This window comes from Mesoplodon mirus (assembly GCF_964341445.2).
Source record: "Mesoplodon mirus genome assembly, chromosome: 11".
Classification (NCBI taxonomy): Eukaryota; Metazoa; Chordata; class Mammalia; order Artiodactyla; family Ziphiidae; genus Mesoplodon; species Mesoplodon mirus.
The window spans coordinates 30,997,201-31,021,841 of NC_138987.1; the positions used below are offsets into that span (position 1 = coordinate 30,997,201).

The window sequence follows — 24,641 nt, forward strand, 5'->3', positions numbered from 1 at the left end:
GGAGCAAGACCTCTCACACAGGGTTAAGAAGTAACCAAGTTAATATAAGGCACTTAAAACGCCATCAAGCACTTTGTGTTTGCTACTGCTAGCTACAACCACTACTGTATACTTAGTATATAAGTAACATCCAAGAATGTAATGAAATATAAAGGGCAGAAGTATCTCCTTGAAATGATAAATTCATTTTGGGGGAATTCCCTGGTGGACCTAGGGTTAGGACTCAGCGCTTTCACTGCCAGAGCGGGTTCGATCCCCGGTTGGGGAGCTAATATCCCGCAAACCGCGCGGCTCGGCCAGAAAAGAAAAAAAGATATATTCATTTTGGAGAAAGCTTTAAAAATAAACCTAAAACCTCTACCATTTGTCAGCTTTTAGTCAATGGAGGCAAAATAAAGGTCGGTGGAAATTTGCCTCTGATCCCTACAGTTCCATTTTCACTTATTTAGTCATTGCTTCCACGAAGCCTGCAGACACCGTCACAGGTGTCCTGTATAGCCCATTCACATCATCCCACACAGCACAGTCCAGCCCACGTAGATTCCTCGCCCAGCTGCTTCAGCTTCCAGCCCTTTCCCCACCCCTTTCCCGTTTAGGCGCCTTCGAATGACGTCAGAAGCGGGCGCCGACGCCACAGAAACCAGCGCCTCGCGCCTGTGCTTTACCGAGGCGCCTCCCGGAGCCCGTCGGGGGGCGTGTGGACCCGAGCGCGGCGGGGCTTCGAGACCCGCTGGGGCCAAGTCTTTAGCTTGAGGCGTCGCTGCGCCAAGGACGATGAACCGCAGCCGCCAGGTGACGTGCGTGGCCTGGGTCCGCTGCGGCGTGGCCAAAGAGACGCCAGACAAGGTGAGGCCTGGTCGCTCCGAGGTAGGGGGAGCGGCCTCTTTGCAGCACCCTGAGTCAGCCCCACCTGGGGATCTGGACCCGGAACGCGCGGCCCTGGCGCGGCTGGTGGGACTGGCGGGGTGAGGCCGGCTGTGGCCTGTTTGTCGTGATTAGGGTTGCGGCTCCGAGGGTCTGGGACTCCTGGGCCTGGGATCGGGGGCCCCGCCTCCTCACGGTCCCTTCCCCCAAGCCCAGCCCCACCCCCAGTCCGCAAGCACGTGGACCTCACGGGCTGGAAGGGGGCGGGGTGTTGCTCGGAAGGGGAGCTCCCCCAGAGCCTTCCTGACGACACCACGTCGTCTCCCACCACCCCAGTGCGTTTCCAGACATAATGCGAAGAGGGGGCACATATGTGAAACTCCACTTTCCACCCCTCTGCTCGGCGTTTAGAGGAATAAACTGGATGAAAGCTGTGGTGTAGAAAAGCTGGTATGGAGACCACGGTGTCGTGAGGCTGGGAGTTGAATTAGGAATTTCTCGCAGTAGTCCAAGTGAGATGTTGATGTGGCAGTGGGGATGCGAGGTAAACGCGACACGTCATGAAGGGAAAGCCTACAGGAGTGAGAGACTGAGTCTGTAGAAGAGGAGAAGATTACTTAAGTTATTCAGCAGATACTTACGAAGCGCTTTCTCTGTACTAGGCATTGTTCAGGGTCCTGGGATAGGCATGAACAAAACAGGAAAAGTCCCTGCCTTTATGGAGTTGATACGTGCATATATAATACTATGTCAGTGGGAATAAATGCTACGAAAGAAATAGGGACGGGGGAGTGTTTGTTTCAATGTTATTGAGCCAATTTCAATAGGGCACAGACTTTTGTTCACCAGTTTCTCCAGTGTTTGGCTCACAGTAGGCATTCAGTGCGGGATATGTAGAATAGGGACGGGAAACCACCTCATATTAAAAATTATTGAAGAAGGTAAGAGTTGTTGTTTAAAAGGAACATACAGCCTTTCAAATACTTGAAGACAGTGATTTCCAAACATGTCTACACATTGGAACCACTTGTGGAGCTTAAAAAAATACCAGCTCCCAAGTGTTGTGATTTAATTAGCCTGCAGTAGAGCCTGAACTTGTGAAAAGGTTCCCCATGTGATCCTAGTGTGCAGACAAATTGGGAGCCATTGCTTGAAGAGTTCATAGGAAGAAGAGATGGAATTTATTCTACCAAGTCCCAGGAAGGAAAACTCAAATCAATAAGAGAAATTAGAAAAGTAAGTATCTTTTGATTAAACTTAAGAACCTTTAGTTTCTGGAGCTAACAGAATGTCATCACCCAAGAGGATTTCCCTATTATTAAAGGCCTTTTAGTACAAACTGCATGATTGTTTGATTCATCATCTATCATCAGGTATCCCTACCATGGGCAGAACACACAGTGACAAGGAGCTTACAGTTTAGCAGTGATACAGGCGTTTTTAAAAGGTACTGAAGCGGGGCTTCCCTGGTGGCACAGTGGTTGAGAGTCCGCCTACCGATGCAGGGGACACAGGTTTGTGCCCCGGTCCGGGAGGATCCCACATGCTGCGGAGCGGCCGGGCCCGTGAGCCATGGTCGCTGAGCCTGCGCATCCGGAGCCTGTGCTCTACAACGGGAGAGGACACAACAGTGAGAGGCCCGCGTACAGCAAAAGAAAAAAAAAAAAAAAAAGTACTGAAGCATTGATTAGGTGAGGGAATGCCAGTTTTTAAGTAAAGAGAATGACTTCAGTTTTGAACAGGATGTCCAAGTGGAGAGTCTTATAGGCAATTGGAAAAATGGAACTGCAGTATACAGGGCTAGAGAAGGGAAAGTTTGGAGTAATCTGTTCAGAGTTGGTGGTTTTAGTCTTGAGAATGAATGAGCTGTGCAAGGAAGTGACGGCGTAATGCGTGAATACTTGGCAGGGGTACCAGGGGAGAGAGCAGAGGACCAAGGCATGGGTGGTTTGTTTAGGAATCTCCACAGGAAGAATGGGGAGAAGCGGCCAAGGAGTTGGGGTAAGTGGAAGAAAATGAGAGGGGGTTTCGTAGAAGCCAGTTTATACAAGTCTGTCTTTTTTGAAGAAGACTGGAGAGGTAGACCGAACATGATTTTTTTTAACAGTTTTAGGTGAGAAGGATCTTAATTTGTAAGGACCTGTGAAAATTCCATTTGACTTTTGATGTCTTTTGAAGCTATGTTTTATATTAGTTTGTAAACTTGTTTTTAATTCAAAGGCTTATAATGATTTCCTTAAATATATCATAATGAAATGTTTGGTCTTTTATAGGTAGAGCTTAGTAAAGAAGAAGTGAAACGTCTCATTGCTGAAGCAAAGGAAAAATTACAGTAAGTTTTGGGATGTTGACGCCTGTAGTAAAGTCCAGATGAAATGTAAATCTTAAACGATGACGACAAGGCGGTCTTGTTATTGAACGGTGCCTTTTGGGTGATCTTTTTACTTTTTATTTTTTCATTGGCATAGAGAAGAAGGTGGCAGTGATGAAGAGGAGACAGGTGATCCTACAGAAGATGGCATGCAGAGTGCCCGTACCCAGGCCCGACCTCAGGAGCCCCTGGAGGATGGCGACCCAGAGGATGACAGGACGCTGGATGATGATGAGCTGGCCGAGTACGCCTTAGACAAATATGATGAGGAAGGTGACCCAGGTTAGAATTCACCCACTTCTACTGGTTTTTAATCACAAACTCAGTGCGTTAGATCATGCTTCTAGTGTTCCATCAAAGCTTTACTCTGAGAATCTGTTGGCCTTTTTGTCAGTCAAATAATCGGGCTCAAGGAAGACAGCATGTTTCCTAAACTGATTTAAAAAATCAGTTCAACCCTCTAAGATCTAAAAAACAAAAAAAATGTTAGTATGATATGTTTTATTGCAAGTAGTGGTTATGATAATCTGTAATTCATTTTTCTTTACCTGCAATGAGAGAGGAATTATTACCTCCATTTTACAGAAGAGAAAACAGGCTTACAGAGATGAAATAACTTTGCCAGTATCATGCAGCTGGTGATTAATGGAGCTGAGGTTTGAACATTCTCTGGCTCTAAAGCCTTCATGCTTTTCAGTGTACTTCACTAGATGCAGAGGATAGTTTTTGCCATTGGACTCTGGGTTGTGGGCCCCTCTGGGTTGGCTTCCATCCTACCAGGACAGAGTGCCATGGGAATACAGAGAAAGAAGAGCTAACCAGCCTGGAGAAAAGCCAGTCAGACACTGCTCCCTGATACTCTCTATACCTTGCAGAGTATTGACTCTTTCTCACCCAGTAGAGATTCCCGTCTCTGTTGCCTGTCAGATGTTTAAGACGTATTAGCCCTGCTTCCTTAAAGTAGCTTCTCCTGAAAATTAAGAGTATCTTCCTTCTCCTGAGTTTCATGTTATTCGGGGTCTACTCTATGTCACCTTTGCAGACGTGCCATAAAAGAATGCCATTTTGGGGTAAGTTTGGTGAAAAGGGCGTGTAGTATCCTCTCTTTCAGATTCATTAGGCAAGTTAGCATATCAGTGGTTATGAGACATCTTGCAATAAAGAAACCTATTTAACTTTATGAGACTCATCATTGTTCAATTTTATTTGACCAAGCAACCCTTAATTTATTGTGTTGATACCAGTGTTTTAGGGACCTATTTATTTCCAGGTCTGTGAAGCCACCTCTCTGTAGCACTTTTGAATAATGATTACAAGGAGCAAACTAGAGGATCTGAGCAGAGTTCTAACATTGGTTTGATTTGATTCTTTTAATGGAAGACTGTGTATTCCAAGGCTATCAGATGTGCATTCCAGGGCCAAATATAAATGGCTTTTAAACTCCTATTTATTATTATCCACTATTTCCTTTCCCAACTGTGGATGATCCAGTGTTTGTTACGAAATAGATGGTTGGATCTAAGTCTAAAGATGGGATGCCTTAGGAAAAATGCTTTTGTGAAAATGACTGTTTTATTCATTTTGTTTTATGAATTCTTACAGATACTGAAACTCTTGGTGAATCTCTTTTGGGTCTTACAGTCTATGGGAGTAATGATCAAGATCCTTATGTTACTCTGAAAGATACGGTAAATATCTTTATGGCTTTTCTAATTATGCTCCTTAAGTGTTTGAAAAACCTTCCCAAATATCTGATTCTAGTCAATGACTTTTTCTCTCTCCACTTAGGAGCAGTACGAACGTGAAGATTTCTTGATTAAGCCCAATGACAATCTCATAGTTTGTGGCCGAGCTGAACAGGACCAGTGCAATTTAGAGGTACATGGTAAGTGGGATACATCCCTTAATAAAAAGTTTTCTACTTAAGTGATACTAAAATAACCATCATAGTAACTATTATGGATTTCTAAGCACCAGATCCTTCTGTATTTCATTTAAGTTGGTTACCTAGTTAAATCAGACTTCCTGGTTATTGTGCCTGGGCATGTGTAGTCCAATGTGTTAGTTTGGTACTTGACTTTACTTATGGAAATAGGTCACCTGGAAGGTTCTAACTGGGTTTTTTTAATCTTTTGTTTAAACATTTTTGCCAGTTTTTAACTTCTTCCCCTCAATGCACAAAACCTGGAAGTAAAACTATTTTAAAATGCAAGAAAAAATTATAATCTCATTACCCTGAGGTAACTTTTTACCCTGGCTCTTTACTCCAGTTTGCTTTCTGGCTGTTTTTTCTTTATGTGGCAAAGACTACACTCAATATAATTTATCCTGCTTTTTTTCAGAGTCATTTCAAATAGATCCCCTTTTGCAAAACATTTTATTCTTTTAATAAAACTTCAGCATAGAGGCCCACATTTTTCTTCAGAGACCAAAACATTTTGGTCACCTTTCTGAGTGCAGAGAACGTTTGCACTAAAGCCAGAGGTGAATACAGTTGAACCTTGAACAACACGGGGTTGAACTGCATAGATCCACTTATATGCAGACTTTTGTTAATAGTAAATACTGCAGTACTACACGATGTGAGTTTGGTTGGGATACAGAGGGTGGACTATAAGTTATACAGAGATTTCCTACTGTGCAAAGGGTTAGCATCCCTAACTTCTGCATTGTTCAAGGGTCAGCTGTACTTTGAATCTGAAGTAGGCAATGATTTGAATTTTTCTTTTTTATTGGAATTCTTAAATCAGATATTTCTTAATGTTGATATTTATTAATTCAACAAACATTAATGACTATTTTCTTAAAATAGACCTTTAAGATGTTTGGAATATTCTGCCTCCATATTTTCCCTTTTTCTTTTTTTTTGCCCCTTCCTGTGTGCACACATCCTCGGACAGGTCCATTCGTGCCCAGATACTCTCCTTCCCCAACACTCTTCTGTTCATCTGTCTTAAAATTTTGAAGCTTTAAAGAGATTAATAGGCTAATGCCTTTTCTTATAGGAAACACAGTTATACAGTTTGAAAATTAAAACCCTTGGGTTTAATGTTTTACTCCATTTTTTAGCTTGGATTTCTTCACGGTCTTTAAGACTGCCCTCAGGAAGCCTATCAATCAGGCCATTTTTATTCCATGGCCCATTGTGATCTATTTATAAAGTCAAAAAGACTTTAAATAGCAAATACGTCAATGTGAAGTTATTCTCCTAATTATCTTTGAACTATTTACATATTTCAAATGTAAATCATGATGATGGAATTTTTAAAAGACCAATTCTAATTTCAAAAAATTGCAACTATTACGGTTTGTCATCGTTGATTTTTTTTTTTTTTTTTTTTTCTTTTTCTTCTGCGGCACGCGGGCCTCTCACTGTCGTGGCCTCTCCCGTTGCGGAGCACAGGCTCCGGACGCGCAGGCCCAGCGGCCATGGCTCACGGGCCCAGCCGCTCCGCGGCATATGGGATCCTCCCAGACCGGGGCACGAACCCGTATCCCCTGCATCGGCAGGCGGACTCTCAACCACTGCGCCACCAGGGAGGCTCATCATCGTTGATTTTTATGCATTCTTATTTGAGAATTTACTGTAGTCATTCCTTTGAATCTCGTGAGCATTAGACAGGAGCTGAGAAGTTGAAGTAAAGCAGTTGTATTCCTACGTTGTTCTAGGTTAGGTCATTAACGATATATTTTATTTGGATTTGGTGTGAATCTCCAGATTACCTAGTGTATCTCTGTTCAAGAATAATTTCAAAATTGCACTCTAAATCAAATCTGAATAATAATCTGACATGGATAAAAGAAGATTATTTTAAGGCATCATCATCATTTTTATTTAAAATGTAAGCTGAGTACATTGACCATAGTTGAGGTTCTTGCAGGCCCACAACTAATCATTTTGAACACATTCTTATCATAAAGTGATGTGATAGAGCATTACATGGAATCTGCTGATCCCAAGATCTGTCCCAGATGCAGTGGTCTGAAGAATTTTTTAAAAATCCTTAGCTTATCTTAACATTGCTTCTTTCTAGTAAACATATTGGGGGAAATTTCTGACTACTTGGGCTCTATTTTTATCAGTGTTTCATTATATAATTTTTAAAAGACTTCTTATTGATTTTAACAATAAATATTAAAGAAGCAATTTTTGACAGGCATTTAGACTTCTAAATATGAGTTATTTCTCTCCAGTGCTGATTTGTTCTTCTTTACTTATGGCCAGATAGACCTTTAAAAGATAAAGTAATAACGAAGTACTTCTTAGGGAGACCTCTTTTGTTTTCTGTAATTGGTGAACCAGAAGGTAGGACCATTTTAGCCGGGGAACATGCAGATGGAGTATTCAGGCAGACGTCAATTCTCTGTCAGTGTTCCTGTTCCCCTTTGGGGCACACCAGGTGCTGGGAATATATTTGACATGAAAAATTTCTGCCTAGCAGTAAATACTTTGGAATGTCTTTAATGTCATAAAATATGTCTCACTTTAATCAAGTGTCTCCCATAGGTTTAAAAGGGAGAATCTTTTCTTTTGAGTGGGATCTGATTTTTTATTCTGATGTAATAAATTCTCTTTTCCCAATCTTCTCAGTTTATAATCGAGAAGAAGATTCTTTTTATGTCCACCATGATATCCTCTTGTCTGCATACCCTTTGAGTGTGGAATGGCTGAATTTCGATCCTAGCCCGGATGATTCAACTGGTAATTAGAAAACTTGAGATTGCTCAATGGTTCTACCCCTATGTGTTTTTCCTAGCCACATAAGTTACCTATTCTGTATGAATGTTTTCATAATTATTGATGGTTTATGAAGTTAGTGTTATTTTATGAAGTTATATAGTTCTCCAAACACAATCACTTAATTGTTTTGGGTCTGTGTGTCTCCAGACTTTAGACAGGCTAAGGAGGTTGCTGCTCCCCTGTAGGCAGAAGGACAGGGCCTGGAAGCTTTGGGTCTGCAGAACTGTGTGAAGGTCTCCTAAAAACCCAAACCTATAAACTGGCATGGTGTGTCTGATGGTACCAGCTAGAGTTTAGTGCATGACCCTTTTCAGAAATCATCAAGGTAAACCAAAATGAAGAAAGAATTGGGCTCTCGTGTTAGTCCCTTTGGCCACAGCTGCACAGTACTAGTTGCCCCTGCATACTTCTTAACAAGGATCAAAACTGTTAATACTCAGACCTTACATCTGGTTTGCAAAGCTTGTTCACATTCATGATCTAATCAAATCCTCATCCTCACAACAGTCTACGAAGGTAGGAAGGGTTTTCTCATGACATAAGTGAGGACCCTGGGACGGGGAGACCCTTGTTATTCAAATTGTGGTCTGAGGACCGGCAGCACAGCATTGCCATCACCTGGGAGCCAGTTAGAAATGCAGTTTTGGGGCCCCACCCAAGACCTGAAACTGAATCTGCATTTTAACAACATTCAGGTGGTGTACACACATACGAAAGTTTGAGAGAAACTGCTCTAAGCCATGACGCAGTTTATCTGAAGTGTAATGTATTTCATTAGGAGTTGTATTTTAAATCATAAGTATATCATCTCCTGTAGGAAATTACATTGCTGTGGGAAACATGACCCCCGTTATTGAAGTGTGGGACCTTGACATAGTGGACTCTTTGGAGCCAGTCTTTACACTTGGAAGTAAGCTGTCAAAAAAGAAGAAAAAGAAAGGAAAGAAGGTAAACAAGCTAATAGATATTTAAACTCTGATGACAAACAGAGAGGTTTTTGGGGCTGGGGACGGGGGATGGGAACATGTACTTTTTCAATTAGACACTTTTGGTGAAATAGGACAGGTAATTATGAAGTTACTCTAGTTTCTAGTTTTGCAAAGCCCATCCAAAGAAAAATTGACTTCTGATTATATAAAACCTCCACTGGCACGTTATTCATCCTTACACAAAACAAATTACTCTTAAGATTATGATCTTCCTTCATATAGAGTAGCTGTTCACACTAAAATGCTATTTTTGAACTTTTAAAGTATTTCTATTTAGCCTTGAGTATGTTGAATTCTAAATATCCATGTATTCCTGTAGCTTTTAAAACTGTCAGGTTTTTGGTGGGGGAGAGATGGGTGGGGTGGGGATTGACCTGTAGAATTATAGCACCTAGATTAAGAACTACTATAGTTTCTTTCCTGTAAAGAACATTTATCACGTCTCTCAAGTAAGAGGAGGAAAAGGTGTTTCTTTCCCTAGATATTTGGGCAAGTTTACTTAAAATCAAAATAAGGTTTAAAGAATCTTACAAATTAATATACCAATTTTATTTGGGGGTGTACTTTAATACCAAAAGTAATTAAACAACTCTTACAGAATTCCTCAGCAGATGGGCATGCCGGTGCTGTCCTTGACCTTTCTTGGAATAAGCTGATCAGGTAAAAAATACCATTTGCAGGATTGTTAAAGACGGTAACCATCGTGATTTTACCTCTCGTCTACACTTATCTCTCTACATTGTGAGTTTCGCATCTTTGTGTCCACGTTTTATTTTTTTCCCTGCAGTGCAAGCTGCTGGAAGGCAGGAGCTCTGCTGTCTGTATCCTTGCACCTCCCAGCATCACCTGCCAGCTCTTCACTTAGTAGATGCTCATTGCATGTTGGGGGCCAAGCGCCCTGCTCCCTAACCCCACTGGGAGGAGACAGGATGTGCTGCAGTGCCCGTGGTGCAGTAGAATTGTTTCTTCAGGGAAGACGTTTTCTCACTTCATGAGGTTTTCACACGTCATCCACGTGTTCTTTATATATATTTTGTCAACTGTGGTAAAATTTATGTGACATTACCGTTTTAACCACTTTTAGGTATACACTTCATTGGACATTTTTGCACATTGTTGTGCAAAACGATGACCACCATTCAACTCCAGAACCTTTTCATCTTCCAGAACTGAAACTATATGCCCACTAAACAATAACTCCCCATTTCCTGCTCCCCCCAGGCCCTAGTAACTACCGTTCTACTTTCTGTCTCTATGAGTTGACTCCTCCAGGTACTTTTTTTTTTTTTTAACATCTTTATTAGAGTATAATTGCTTTACAATGGTGTGTTAGTTTCTGCTTTATAACAAAGTGAATCAGCTATACATATACATATGTCCCCATATCTCCTCCCTCTTGCGTCTCCCTCTTATAAGTGGAATCATACAGTATTTGTCCTCTTGTGACTGGCTTACTTCACTTAGCAAAAGTTGTAGCATTTTCTTTCTTTTTAAGGCTGAATAATATTCCATTGTACATATATGCCATATTTTGTTTATCCATCTGTTGATGGACACCTGGGTTGCTTCCACGTCTTGGCTTTTGTGAACAATGTTGCTGTTACTGACACAGATATAAATAACATGGGTTTGCGTGTATCTGTTAGAGTCCCTGCTTTCAGTTCTTTTGAATATATAGCCAAAAGTGGAATTGCTGGATCTAATGGTAGTTCTATGTTTACCTTTTTGAGGAACCACCATACTGTTTTCTACGGCAGTTGCACCATTTACCTCCCCTCCAGCAGTGCACAAGGGTTCCAGTTTTTCCACATCCTTTCCATCACTTGATACCTTCTGTTTTATTGTTGTTTTCATAATAGCCATCCAAACAGGTGTGATGTGGTATCTCATTGCAGTTTTTTTTAATATAAATTTTTAAATTTATTTTATTTATTATTATCATTTATTTATTTATTAGTTTTGGCTGTGTTGGGTCTTTGTTGCTGTGCGCGGGCTTTCTCTAGTTGCCACGAGCAGGGGCTGCTCTTCGTTGCGGTGCGCGGGCTTCTCACTGCGGTGGCTTCTCTTGTTGCAGAGCACAGGCTCTAGGGTGTGCGGGCTTCAGTAGATGTGGCGCGTGGGCTCAGTAGTTGTGGCTCGTGGGCTCTAGAGCGCAGGCTCAGTAGTTGTGGCGCACGGGCTTAGTTGCTCCACAGCATGTGGGATCTTCCCAGACCAGGGCTTGAACCTGTGTCCCCTGCATTGGCAGGAGGATTCTTAACCACTGTGCCACCAGGGAAGCCCTCATTGCAGTTTTGATTTGCATTTCCCTAATGATTAGTGCTGTTGATCATCTTTTCAAGTACTTATTGGCCATTTTTATATATTCTTTGGAGAAATGTCTATCCAAGTCTTTTTGTCCATTTTTCAATTGGGTTGTTTGGTTTTTTGTTGTTGAGTTGTGTGAGTTCTTTATTCTGAATGTTAATCTCTTATGAGATTTATGATGTGCCAATATTTTCCTCCATTCGATTGGTTGCCTTTAACTCTATTGAAGTGTCCTTTGATGCACAGAAGTTTTTCATTTTGATGTAGTACAGTTCATTTTTACTTTTGTTGCCTGTGCTTTTAGTATTATAGCCAAGAAATCATTGCCAAATCCATTGTCATGAAGATTTTCCCCTAAAAGTTTTATAGTTTTAGCTCTTAAGTTTAAGTCTTTGATCCATTTTGAGTTAATTTTTCTATACTGTGTAAGGTAAGGGTTCACCTTAATTCTTTTGCATGTCATCCACATATTTTTCATACTTATCCTTAAACAACAATTACTTCAAAGGGGCCATTTTCCTAATAGTGTAGTTGGTTTGAGGGGCTGCTAAGGCAAGGGAGGTAAGCATTAGGTTGAGTACAGCTTACTTAAGGGGGGTAAGAACAAACTAGATTACCCAGGGCACTTTTTTGAAAAGCATTTCTATTACACTGGACACTTTATAATTGTGAGCATTCTAAGGAAGATCCCAGAGTGCTGGCTTACTGAGGGATATCCTATCTTGTTTGTATTCAGACCTTTTCAGAGTTACAACTATTTGGGGAAATGGACCTGAGAAAGTTGTTTAGGTTAGTATTTCCCAAACATAGCTGCAAATCAGAAACTTCTGGGTAACCCTTTAAAGTACAAGTTCCTAGTCTCTAATCCCCCAAGATTGAGTCAGTCGTTCTGGAGCAGGGGCCCAAGAATCTGTTGGTGTTTTTGTTTTTATTTTCAAAGCTTCCCCAGATGAATCTCTTGCTGCCGGGCTACAGGCAGTTGTTCGGGTTTTGCTTGAATTGGCCCTGACCCTGACGAATGGGCAGATAAATAAGAGATCTAATAATGAGTGTACCATGCTTTTAGAAACCCAGTTTTATTTATAAATTCTTATATAGCAACTCTTACTTTGAGCAACTGAAAGTTCTTTCTAATGGAACAACTCTCCTCAGTATTCCAACTGACTCGTCAATTCCTTTCCCCACCCACAGTTGGTTCCATTTAGATCCTTATCAGCACCTGTACTCCCTTCCTTCCCCATCTGCACTCACATCTCTAACTTCAGTGCCACACATTTCTTTGCTCCTTCACTCTCCTTTCCCAATCTTACTTTAGATTTTGGTTCTCCTTTCCCCTTTCTTTACTGAAAAGGTGCAGTATGCTTTAAAATATGTCCCATACTCTGGTGCACAGAGTTCAGGATTATGGTGAGGAATAACATGTTGCCCTTGTTACTGGTGGGGCCCTTGGTTTCTAGTAAAATCCTCCCAGGAAAAAAAAAATGCATGTTCTCTGCTAATTCATACTCTTGTTGGAGTGCTCTTCTTGCGGTTGTAGTGTTCAGAAGTTTTGTTTTTGTTTTTTTAGTCTCACACAATAAGAACTTTAATGTGGGAGGAATCTCAGATATTTTTGGAATGACTGGGATGAAAAATGTACTGTGGAATTTTAACTTTTTGCTGTTGGGAGACATAGAATATAAATAAACTAGATACTGGGGATTTAAATTAATATTTAATTTATAAAATGCTAAGGACTTAAAACATTGTGACCTGTATGTGGGACTTAATGGTAGAAAAAGGCTAGCATGACCTGAATATACATGATCCTCCTAGGAGACCTTGCATGTATCACTGAAATGTGAGTTACAAAACTGAAAGTAGTTTGTATAGTGGAAGTAATTTATTGAGGAAATAATGTCTGAAAATGAGTCCATCAGCATTTTATTTCAACAGTATATTGGTTTTCTGAACAAAAACATTACTGTCACTAATGGCCTAATTTTGTGTTGAGCCATGTTAAAGTTCGATGTTGAAGAATGAGCTTTCAATTTCAGGAGTATCTGTATTTTTAGGAGGCAGCTAACATTTATCAAGGGCCTGCTATGTCCCAGTTACTCAGCCAGGTTCTTGCATAGCAGCTCTTTGAGGTTGGTTGTTTCATTCTCATTGGCAGGCAAGTGGCAACACCAAGACTCCATTTCAGGTTTTCTGGGCCCTAAAGCCTGTGTTCCGCTGTAGAACTACATTATTAGCACTTGATCCCTAAGAGGTAGACATACCGGGTTTCTTCTGTTAATAGCATTTAATGCTCTTTTTTAAGGAAGAAAAAAAAAACAGTTGAGATGTAATTCATACTATATGACCTAGCAAGTACACATGTCATAAAATCCACTCTTTTAAAGTATATAATTCAGTAGTTTTCAGTATATTCACAAAGTTATGCAGCCATCACCACTGTCTAATTCCATAACATTTTCATCAGTCCAAAAACCATGCCATACTCATTAGCAGTCACTCCTCATTCTCCTGTCCCTCCAGCCCCTGGTAGCTACTCATGCTTTCTGTCTCTGTGGATTTGCCTATTCTGGACATTTCCTAGAAATGGAATCATATAATACATGGCCATATATATCTGGCTTCTGTCACTTAGCATAATGTTTTCAAGGTCCATCCATGCTGCAGCATATATCAGTACATCATTTTCTATTGCTGAATAATATTCTCTTGTATGGATATACCACATTTTGTGTATCCATTCACCAGTTAATGGACATTTAGTTTGTTTTTGCCTATTATGAATAATGCTGCTGTGAACATTCATGAACAAGTTTTTGCATGGACATATGTTTTCATTTTATTGGATACATACCTAAGAGTTTAATTGCTAGGTCATATGGTAGTGTCTCTACCATTTACATTCCCACCAGCAATGTAGGGGGGTTCCAGTTTCTCTACATCTTGCTAGCCCTTGTCTGTCTTTTTCATTATAGCCATCTTGTGAGTATGAAGTGGTATCCCGTCTTTTTTTTTTTTAATAAATTTATTTATTTTATTTTTGGCTGTGTTGTGTCTTCGTTTCTGTGTGAGGGCTTTCTCTAGTTGCGGGGAGCGGGGGCCACTCTTCATCGCGGTGCGCGGGCCTCTCACTGTCACGGCCTCTCTTGTTGCGGAGCACAGGCTCCAGACGCGCAGGCTCAGTAGCTGTGGCTCACTGGCTTAGTTGCTCCGCGGCATGTGGGATCTTCCCAGACCAGGGCTCGAACCTGTGTCCCCTGCATTGGCAGGCAGATTCTCAACCACTGCGCCACCAGGGAAGCCCGGTATCCCGTTTTTTTGATTTTCATTTCCCTAATGACTAATGGTGTTGAGCATCTTTTCACCTGTTCATTGGCCATTTGTATATCTTCTTTGGAGAAATGTCTGTTCAGATCCTTTGCCCATCTTCTGATTGGGTTTGTCTTTTTATTATTTGGTTGGGAGTTCTTTATGTATTCTAGATACAAGCACTTTATCACATATATGATTTACAAATATTTTCTCCTGTGGGTTGTGTTTTCACTTTCTTAGTAGTCTTATTTGCAACACAAAAGTTTTTCATGCTGATGATATCCAGTTTATTTCTTTTGTTTTTGCTTTTGGTGTCATATCTAAGAAACCATTGCCTAACCCATTGTCAGGAAGATTTATACCTGGGGTTTTTTGGGGTTTTTTTTTTTTTTTTTTTTTTGAGTGCTTTAGAGTTTTAGCTGTTATGTTTAGTAGACCTATGATCTATTTTGAATCACTTTTTGTGTATAGTGTGAGGTAGGGCTCTATCTTCTTTTTCTTGCTGTAGAATATCCAATTGACCCTGAGTCATTTGTTGAAGATACTGTTTTTTTCCCTATTGAACAAAGAACGAATGCTCTTGGCACCCTTGTCAAAAACCGGTGAACATAAGAACATAAATTTGAGGCTTTAATTCTGGACTCTTCTATTCTGTATGTCTGTCCTATGCCAGTACCGCATTGTTACGATTACTGTTGTTTTTCAGTCAGTTTTGAAATCAGGAACTGTGAACTTTTCAACTTGCTCTCCTTTTTTGGAGATTATTTTGACTAGTCTGGGTCCCTTGCATTTCCATATCAATTTTAAAACCAGCATTCAGTTTTCTGCAAAAGGGTCAGCTGGGATTGTGGTTGAATCTATAAATCAATCTGTAGTTGGCAATATTTCTGTCTTAATGTTAAGCCTTCCAGTCCGTGAGCATGAAATGACCTTCCATTAATTTAGATACTCTTTAATTTCCTTCAACAATCTTTTCTTGTTTTCAGTATATTAAAAATCTTGCTTTTCTCTTGTTAAATTTATTCCTAAGTATTTTATTCTTTTTTATGGTATTGTAAATGGAATTCTTACATGTAATCCTCTTGATTTTTAAAAGATTACCTGATTTGTTTCCTCCCGTTCTCAGAAATGTACTGGCCAGTGCATCAGCTGATAACACTGTTATTCTGTGGGATATGTCCTTGGGGAAACCAGCAGCCAGCCTTGCCATACATACAGACAAGGTATGGTGATTTAATGGATAAAAGAGATTCTAAAAAATGTGAGACATATATTGACTACAAATAATCCCAAACATTTATATATGGCTTTTTGTGAATTACGAAGTGCTTTGACATGCTATCTCACTGGATCCTTCACAGAGCCCTTTGTGATAGTTACAATTACCCACCTGAGAGATGCAAAAATGGGTGCAGAAAGGTGAAGTGACTAGGAACATTAGTGCTTTGCAGCATTTTTACAGTCTCCTAAAAAGGGATGAAGGGGTATCAGTCACCAAATAGGGTTAAAGAATTTAACAGATGTTACTACAGAACCCAGGGATCTAATGTGCTAATGTACATTGTGAAACTTCCAGAATGTGTGGAGTTGCCTAGTAAGTTTGACAGCTCCCATTTTTTCTTCTGATTATACTTTAGCATTTGAGGGACATAGGTATACTGCCAAGCACACTTTGGGAAATGCTGCATTGTGTCTTTTAAGTGTCAGCCTTTATTTGGAAGTATGTTTTGTCCTTTTGATTATGCAGTACATTTACGTTTCTTTAAATAGTACTACATTTCAAAGGGAAAAACCTGTAGAAACACTGCCAAATTGGGTCTCACCAAGTATAAGGCAGTTTTACCAAACCAAAACAAACATTGATCTATTCATTTATGTTTCTTCCTTTTAGGTCCAGACTCTCCAGTTTCATCCATTTGAAGCACAGACTCTGATTTCTGGATCATATGATAAGTAAGAAAGCATTTCAGGAATTATTGCTGTCATTTTTGTCCTCTTGAACTGATTCAGAAAGTATCACTTGATGCTCAGGTAGAATTTATTACTGAGGCTTTTATGTGTTTAAATTTGTAGGAGTACTCATTTGTCCTTTCAGCTTGACCCTTTCAATCTGCAAGGGAATATGGTTCTGTTATAATGTAGTTCCTAACTAGCAACTACTTTTATTTTTTTAGAGGGTGTATGAGTTAGACATTGCTGTGAAATAAGCCATCCCAAAATTCAGTGACTTAAAGCAGTGAACATTTATTTCTTATCCCCTGCAGGGTTGAGCTAATCGAGGCTAGATTCAGCTGGTAGCTCTGCTCATCTTGGCTTGTTTAGGCTGGGCCCGGAGACCTGGCTCTCCTCCTCGTGTTTCACATCTTCCTGGGACCAGTGGGCTGGCCCACACCTGTTGCCATAGCAAGGTCAGGAGTACAAGCAGAGACACCAAGGCCTCTTAAGACCTGGGCTCAGACCTAATACACGTCTGTCTTACTCTTGGCCAAAATAGACATCACATGGAGTGGGAAATGAACTCTGCCTTTAGGGGAGGAACTGTCAAATCACTGACAGAGGGCTTGGATGTAGGGAGAGGTGAAGAATTGGGACCACTATGGTCAACCACAGGGGGGTTTCCAGTCATATGTGTGCTTTTTACAGATTGGGTCTGAAGGTATGAGAGGTAGCTAGTAGAAACAGAAACCAACTTGCAGTCTTTATTTTGATACCTTACCCTTTTGAAGAGTCCTATATTTACATTTTTTAGTTGGGATTCATGGAAAAATTGCAAAAGTCTGTTTTCGGTTCCCCCAACAGAGTAGCCTACTTGTAAAGAGTAAATGTGGCTGAGATGTGAGTTATCTGGCTCTGAGCACTACTGGGGAAGGGGAAATTAGAAATTGTCCCGTTCTTTTGGAAATAGAGAGGATTCATTTTGGAAGTAGAGGATTCAGTCTGGGGGAGGTCAAGGCCACTGTGACATCCAGAGCTACCAGTGTCTTCAAGTGACAGGACCAGAGTCCACCAATTAGTAAAAATCAACTCTTCTACTTTCAGATGAGTTGATTTTTCTACTTAAAATAGGCTTTAAATAATTGGATCTTGATTTCATGGTGTTGTTTTATTACCATTTCATTAAAAATAAACCAAAACATACAGGAAAATTGAACTCTTAAAACCCTAACTTTGGGCTTCCCTGGTGGCGCAGTGGTTGAGAGTCCGCCTGCCGATGCAGGGGACACGGGTTCGTGCCCCGGTCTGGGAAGATCCCACATGCCGCGGAGCGGCTGGGCCCGTGAGCCATGGCCGCTGAGCCTGCGCATCCGGAGCCTGCGCTCCGCAACGGGAGAGGTCACAACAGTGAGAGGCCCGCGTACCGCAAAAAAAAAAAAAAAAAAAAAAAAAAACCCTAACTTTGCCTGAACACATCCAGGTCGGTGGCTTTGTATGACTGCCGAAGTCCAGAGGAAGGCCATCGAATGTGGCGATTCAGTGGGCAGATTGAGAGAGTGACTTGGAATCACTTTTCACCTTGTCATTTTTTGGTAAGTGTACATATTACTGTTTATCAGGTTATTAATGACTATTTTTCTTTACTTCCATTGTAGAGAGAATCTCTGAAAAGCTTTTTCTGTATTAACAGTGTGAAGTATTTGGGTTTGAGTTTTCTTTAAAAAAAAAAAAAAAAAAGATTTTTAATAAGAGAACAGTGGATTTGCCACAAAAAAAACAGTGAACATGGAAATGATTTTGCTAATTTCCAATCATTCCAAAGTGTCACATTTTATTAGTTGTAATTAGTTGATCATTTTAAAATTACTTTGAAATACTAAGCATGAGTAATATTCTTTTTATGTTTTTTAATGGTTAAAGCAGTCCAAAAAATATTCCTTTATTTATATATTAGTACTTAAATGGAGCTCCAGTGATGCAAATGCTAGCCTATTTACTTAATATAGCACTTAATATACCACCATCTCCCAGATAGAAAGTTTATGATCATTTTGTAAATACCCTTAATATCTGTAGGATAATAGTTTTCCATGTAGGATCCAAAGATGCCACTGACATTTCAATCCATGGAAAAATAAAATCCCAGCTTTTATCCAGAAGGGAAGATTAATTAGAGAAATTGTGATACATCCATATATTGCCTAATTTTCCTAAAGCAAATACCTAGTGCTTTGTAAATGAGGAAAGGAATTCTTTAAAAAACAGCTTTCTTAAAATATGTGAACAATTTTACTAAGTTTCCTGCACTTGTGGGAACATTTAATCTCCTCTGCGGAGTTGCATGCAGTTCCCAGCTGAGCTCCCTTAAGCCAGATTTCATCTTACAGTTACCAGGCGTGAAGTCCCAGTTATATTTGAATGTTGTACTGTACTTTGGCTCTCAGCAGGCAGGCACACATATTTCCTGAGGTTATTTGCTAACAAATGGTTATCAGTACTAAATTCACAAATATTTAGGGAAATGGAAAGTAATCAAAATAAAATGGTTTACCTCTTTCCCTCCAGTCTCAAAGGATGGGATCTCCCTCTTCTGTTTTTATGCCCATCTGCAGCTCCACCTTCAAGACTGCATCAGTTGTCCTTTTTTCCTCTCCCTTTTTCCTGTCCTGGCTGTTGCCCTTGGCCTGTATATGGGCTCAAGTTTTTGTCTCCTGTCCTTGACTGGGTCTCTTAATTCCTTCAAAATTTTCTCTTCCTTTCTTCAACGTGGAACTGTAATCTGCCTTTCAGTCCTTATCTAATTAAATCTCTTTGCCAGAATATTGACAGCATTGTCACTCCTTTCTTTAGAACCCCTCTTTCCTTGGCTTCTTTAACATTGTTATTCCCTCCTCCCTCTTAGATTCTTACTTCTGTGAGCTCCTCCTCAGCCTGTACCGTAAGTGGCTGTGCTCTCCAGGTCTCTGTCCTCAACACAGTGCTCTTAATTATACACTCCCGGGGTGTATCTCCTCTGTTCTCAGTGGATGTAACTTCTACCTCTGTGCTTCCATATCTCTGCAGTCTGTATCACTACCACAGCTTCATACTCATATCCAACTGCCTAATAGACATGTCAGCTAAACTAGTCCTTGTAAGAACCAACTTGACTTATCCACCCACAAGTAAATTCTTTATGTCCATGTTAATTTGTAATAAGCTCTTCAGGTAAGTCATGTACATAGCTGATTTTCACAATGATTTATGCTATTTACTAAATTTTTATACTATTTGCTAAATTTTATTGTCATGTAATATTACCTTGCCCATCTTTTACTCTTTCCAGGCCAGTACAGATGACGGCTTTGTATATAATTTGGATGCACGTTCAGATAAGCCAATTTTTACACTTAATGCACACAATGATGAAATTTCTGGTGAGCAAGAATGCTGTTTCTTTCATCTCTGTTAACCTATGATGAAGTATATTTATTTCAAAGTGAGAGTCTCTGAACTAATCTTCCTCTAGGTCTTGATCTAAGTAGTCAAATCAAGGGCTGTCTTGTGACTGCATCAGCGGACAAGTATGTGAAGATCTGGGACATATTAGGAGATAGGCCAAGCCTAGTTCACTCTAGGGACATGAAAATGGTAAGAATATCCCTGGGCATCTTGGTTTTTTTCTGTTTCTAATCTGTCGTTTGTCTTTCTCTAGGAATCATTGCACTAAAGAATATGGATTTGTTGGGAGGTTAATTTGGGGCTTAGTCAAATTTGTGGAAGTTTTATAACTTAGGACAGTTTGGGGAGAAATCAATGACTAGCTGGTTCCTTTTCCAACTCACATGATTAACAGTTGCTGAGGAAAACAAGGATGATGAAGGGGTGGTTTTCAAGGACACAAGTGGAATGGCCACATTTTTTTTTTAACTTTATTTTGTATTGGAGTACAGTTGATTAACAATGTTAGTTTCAGGTATACAGTAAAGTGATTCAGTTATACATACACATGTATCTGTTCTTTTTCAAATTCTTGAACCTTTATAGGGCACCACAGGGGTTGAGGTCAGTTTATCACTTACTTCTTTGTATGACTAGTTCTTCTACACTGAAATTGATTACTATATAGTAGCAAGAGTTTTAGAAATAACTGGAATTCAATAATAACTGGAATTCAATAATTCATTCATCAAATATTTATTGAGCATATACTGTATGCCAGGCACTAAATTATAAAAATTGCAGACATAAAACACTGCACACAGCTGTTTAAAATTGTGTATATGTATGTATATATATAAATATCTGTGGAAAGGCAGGTTACAGAGCAGTTTTTATAGCATCATTCCATGCACGTATTTAAATACTTAAGCCTTTGAATGCTTGTATTTAAATCTAGAAGACCCTGTCCCAAAACATGAACAGCTGGTTATCTCAGAGTGATTTTTATACTTTTTTGTATTTTCTATGATGCATATGTTATCTAGTAATAAAGTTGAAATTTTAAATGATTGAATAATGACATCTGGTATCAGCATCATTACTTAAAAAGAATTAAAGTTTCTGGGAATATTTAGCAGATTAGATTAATTAGGAAATCCCTATTAGAATGACAGTGGAGATGAGAGACCTGAGTGGTCAGAGCATACACCTGTTCTCACAGAATGTCCATCATGCTGAACTTGTCCAGCTTTGTATTGTAGAGATAGTTCTTCCAACTTGACTGAACTACCTTTGCAAGAGCCTTGAAAGAGATTCTGGTGAGTTGGTTTTGAGTAACCATTCCAATCATAGGTTCTTGTAGACAGGAGTAGGGATTGAGATTAGAGCTTTCTGGAAAGACTGAATTCACTGACTTTGTATTCTCTTCTCAGGGAGTTCTCTTCTGTTCTTCCTGTTGCCCTGATTTGCCATTTATTTATGCTTTTGGAGGTCAGAAAGAAGGGCTTCGGGTCTGGGATATAAGCACAATCTCTTCAGGTAAGAATCTTAATTTCCTGCTTTTTCTGGATGAGTTCTATAAGAGCTAAAGTAGTAGAATCTGTGGCTTGAATACATTAAAGAGATAATGAAGGTGGATCCAGTGTTCATCCTCTAGTACAGTCTGCTTAGGAAACATAAGATCAAATTGTAATTTGGAAACGTTCATGTTCGCAAATAAATTTGTCTTCACACTTTAGATAATTTTTAAATATCTTTATGACAAAATTTGAATTTTAAAAACGAAAGATTTTACTGGAAAGCTGGAAGGATATATAGTGTGGTCTCAAAGAATGGCCCTCCTTTTCCCAGTTCCCAGTGTGAATAAATCTGGCTTTTTTCAACTACTTCCTAGAAAATCCACCTTTCCTGAAGGGGCCATTCTGTTCCCTTCTAATACTTCCTGATTGTTCCCTCCACTGGGGTCCTAAATCCAAAAAGTTCTATTCTGATCATGATACAGAGAAAGATGAAGGTAGGAAACGATCAGAAGTACAATAAGGGAAGGAGAGAGTCACTTATAAGGGCTTGGACATCTGTTATCAAGGTGCATTTGATGATAAAATCCAGGACAAGGCAAAGAAAGTAAAGTATTTAAAAAAGGAGGACCAATTTAAAACATAGTTAAAACTTCATTCAGAACATTACCTTGGACTTTTGAGTTGGTTACTTACCCATTTATAAAGTGCTAAATATATACTTTTCAAAACAAAATCTCCACCACAGGGTGGAGAACCTCATTGCTCATGTCTACATTTTAGTCTCTTTATATTATAGGTTCTTAGTTTTCTGATAGGGTGGCTTCTTAACCATTTATTTATGTTTTAGTAAATGAAGCATTTGGAAGACGAGAGAGGCTTGTTCTCGGCAATACAAGAAATTCATCTGTTAGTGGCCCTTTTGGGAGCAGGAGCTCAGCAACACCAATGGAGTCTTAATGAAGAGCGTACAGTTTCCTGTTTTATTTACCCTAACTCAGTTTTTTAAAGCTGGCCTAAAGGTGTTCCCTGCTGCAGCCATCAAAATGACTGAAACAAAATTGCCTGACATTCCTCTCTGAAGCTGTGGTGGCAGCACAAACAAACAGGGCTGGTCTTCGTGCTAACCTTTCAAGCATGTGGTCTATAGGGCTCCACTTGCATTTCTTGAAAGGGATAATAAAAAAGGTTTTTTAAAAAAATAATTCCTTAAGTATGCCATTTGCCACAGGTAGTCTAGGTTTGTAAAATAAGTAGTACTTCATAGAATTTTAAGAGAGGAAAATCCTCTAATCTTAAAAGATAGGTAAACCCAGGCCTAGAAACGTGGTAATTAGGCCAAGATTGCACAGTAGACCATGAGCACAGGCAGGTCCCTCTGGGACTACACTTTCCTGACCAGCTGTTCTCCAATTAGTGCTCATGACTTACAAGTGTTCTTAGTGCTACTCTCTTAAAAGTGGCATGCCTTTTTTTGTCCATAGCATAGTATTCAGTGTTACCAAACAAAAGAGGCATTACATAATGATAGTCCAACAAGAGGATATAACATTTGTAAATAAATATTTAGGTACCCTTATGTTGGGTGAATAAATAAAGCAAATGGTAGAAGAGCTAAAAGGAGAAGTAGCAATACAATAACTAGTAGGAGACTTTAGTACCCTACTTTCACCAATGGGTAGCTCATTCAGACAGAAAATAAGGAAACATCGGCCTTAAATGACACATTAGAACAGATGGACTCAGCAGACATATATAGAATATTCCACCCAAAGCAAGAGAATACATTCTTCTCAAGCACACATGGAATATTCTCCAGGATAGATCATGTTATACCACAAATGAGTCTCAATAAATTTAAGAAGACTAAAATCATATAAAGCATCTTTTCTAACTACAGTTATGAAACTAGACATGTTACAAGAAGAAAATTGGAAAATTTCACAAATATGTGAGGATTAAACAACATCCTATTGAATAACTAATGTGTCAAGAAATCGAAAGAACAATGAAAATGGAAATACAACATACCATAATTTATGGGATGCAGCAAGGGTAGTTATAAGAGGAAAGTTCTTAGCAATAAATGCCTACCATCAAGAAACAAAGATTTCAAACAAATGACCTCAGTTTACACCTCAAGGAACTAGAAAAAGAACAAAGCCCAAAGTTAGCAGACAGAAGGAAAAAGATCAGCGTGGAAATAAATGGAATAGAGGCTAAAAAGACAATAGAAAAGATCAATGAAACCAAGAGCTACTTTTTGAAAAGATAAAACTGACAAACCTTTTGCTTGACTCAGTAAGGGAAAAAAAGAGAGATGAGGACTTAAAATCAGAACTGAAAGGGGAAAGGTTATAACTCAATACCCCAGAAATACAAAGGATCATAAGAGACTACTGTGAGCACTGTACATCAACAAACTGGACAACTACCAAAACTGAATCATGAAGAAATAGAAAATCTGAACACACTAATTACTAGTAAGAATGTTGAGTCAGTAATCAAAAACCTCCCAGTAAAGTCCAGGACCAGATGTCTTCACTGGTGAATTATACCAAAGTTAATACCAATCCTCAAACTCTTCCAAAAAATATAAGTGGAGGGAATACTTCCAAACTCATTTTAGAAGGCCAGCATTACCCTGATACCAAAACCAGACAAGGATGCCACAAGAAAATTAAAGGCCAATATCCCTAATATAATGTGAAAATCCACAAAATATCATTATTAGCACAAACTGGATTCAACAATACATTAAAAGGATCATACACCATGATCGAGTCAGATTTACCCCAAGGATGCAAGAATAGTTCAACATCTGCAAATCAATTAATATGATACACCACATTAACCAAAAAAAAAAAGATAAAACTCATAGGATCATCCAATAGATGCAAAAAATCACATTTGACAAATTCAATATCAATTTATGGTAAAAAACAAGGTGGGTATAGAGGGAATGTACCTCAACATAATAAAGGACATATATGACAAGCCCACAGCTAACATCATATTCAGTGGTGAGAAGCTTAAAGCTTTTCATCTAAGATCAGGAAAAAGGGATGCTGCCACTCACCACTTTTATTCAACATAGTATTGGAAGCCCTAGCCAGGGCAATTAGGAAAAATAAAAATCCAAATCAGAAAGCAGTACAATTGTTACTGTTTGTGGATGACATAATATG

At 39.4% G+C, this 24,641-nt stretch overlaps 1 protein-coding gene across 1 annotated transcript; it reads left to right on the top strand.

Moving 5' to 3' along the window:
• Positions 1 to 626: 626 nt before the first annotated feature.
• Positions 627 to 22,658, top strand: PWP1 (PWP1 homolog, endonuclein). Its single transcript, XM_082634478.1, has 15 exons — positions 627 to 846; positions 3,138 to 3,196; positions 3,333 to 3,517; positions 4,838 to 4,923; positions 5,024 to 5,120; positions 7,827 to 7,937; positions 8,794 to 8,924; positions 9,564 to 9,625; positions 15,708 to 15,804; positions 16,473 to 16,534; positions 17,997 to 18,108; positions 19,842 to 19,932; positions 20,025 to 20,146; positions 21,370 to 21,475; positions 22,304 to 22,658. The coding sequence occupies exons 1-15, from the start codon at positions 775 to 777 to the stop codon at positions 22,411 to 22,413; spliced, it is 1,503 nt and encodes a 500-aa protein (XP_082490604.1). The 5' UTR covers positions 627 to 774; the 3' UTR covers positions 22,414 to 22,658.
• Positions 22,659 to 24,641: the final 1,983 nt, after the last annotated feature.

Bases quoted from the DNA above. Each gene is read 5' to 3' on its own strand.
- PWP1 (XM_082634478.1), top strand. From the start codon at position 775: ATGAACCGCAGCCGCCAGGTGACGTGCGTGGCCTGGGTCCGCTGCGGC. The intron at 15,805-16,472 runs GTATGGTGATTT...TCTTCCTTTTAG, and splicing joins TTGCCATACATACAGACAAG to GTCCAGACTCTCCAGTTTCA. The intron at 18,109-19,841 runs GTAAGTGTACAT...TACTCTTTCCAG, and splicing joins TTTCACCTTGTCATTTTTTG to GCCAGTACAGATGACGGCTT.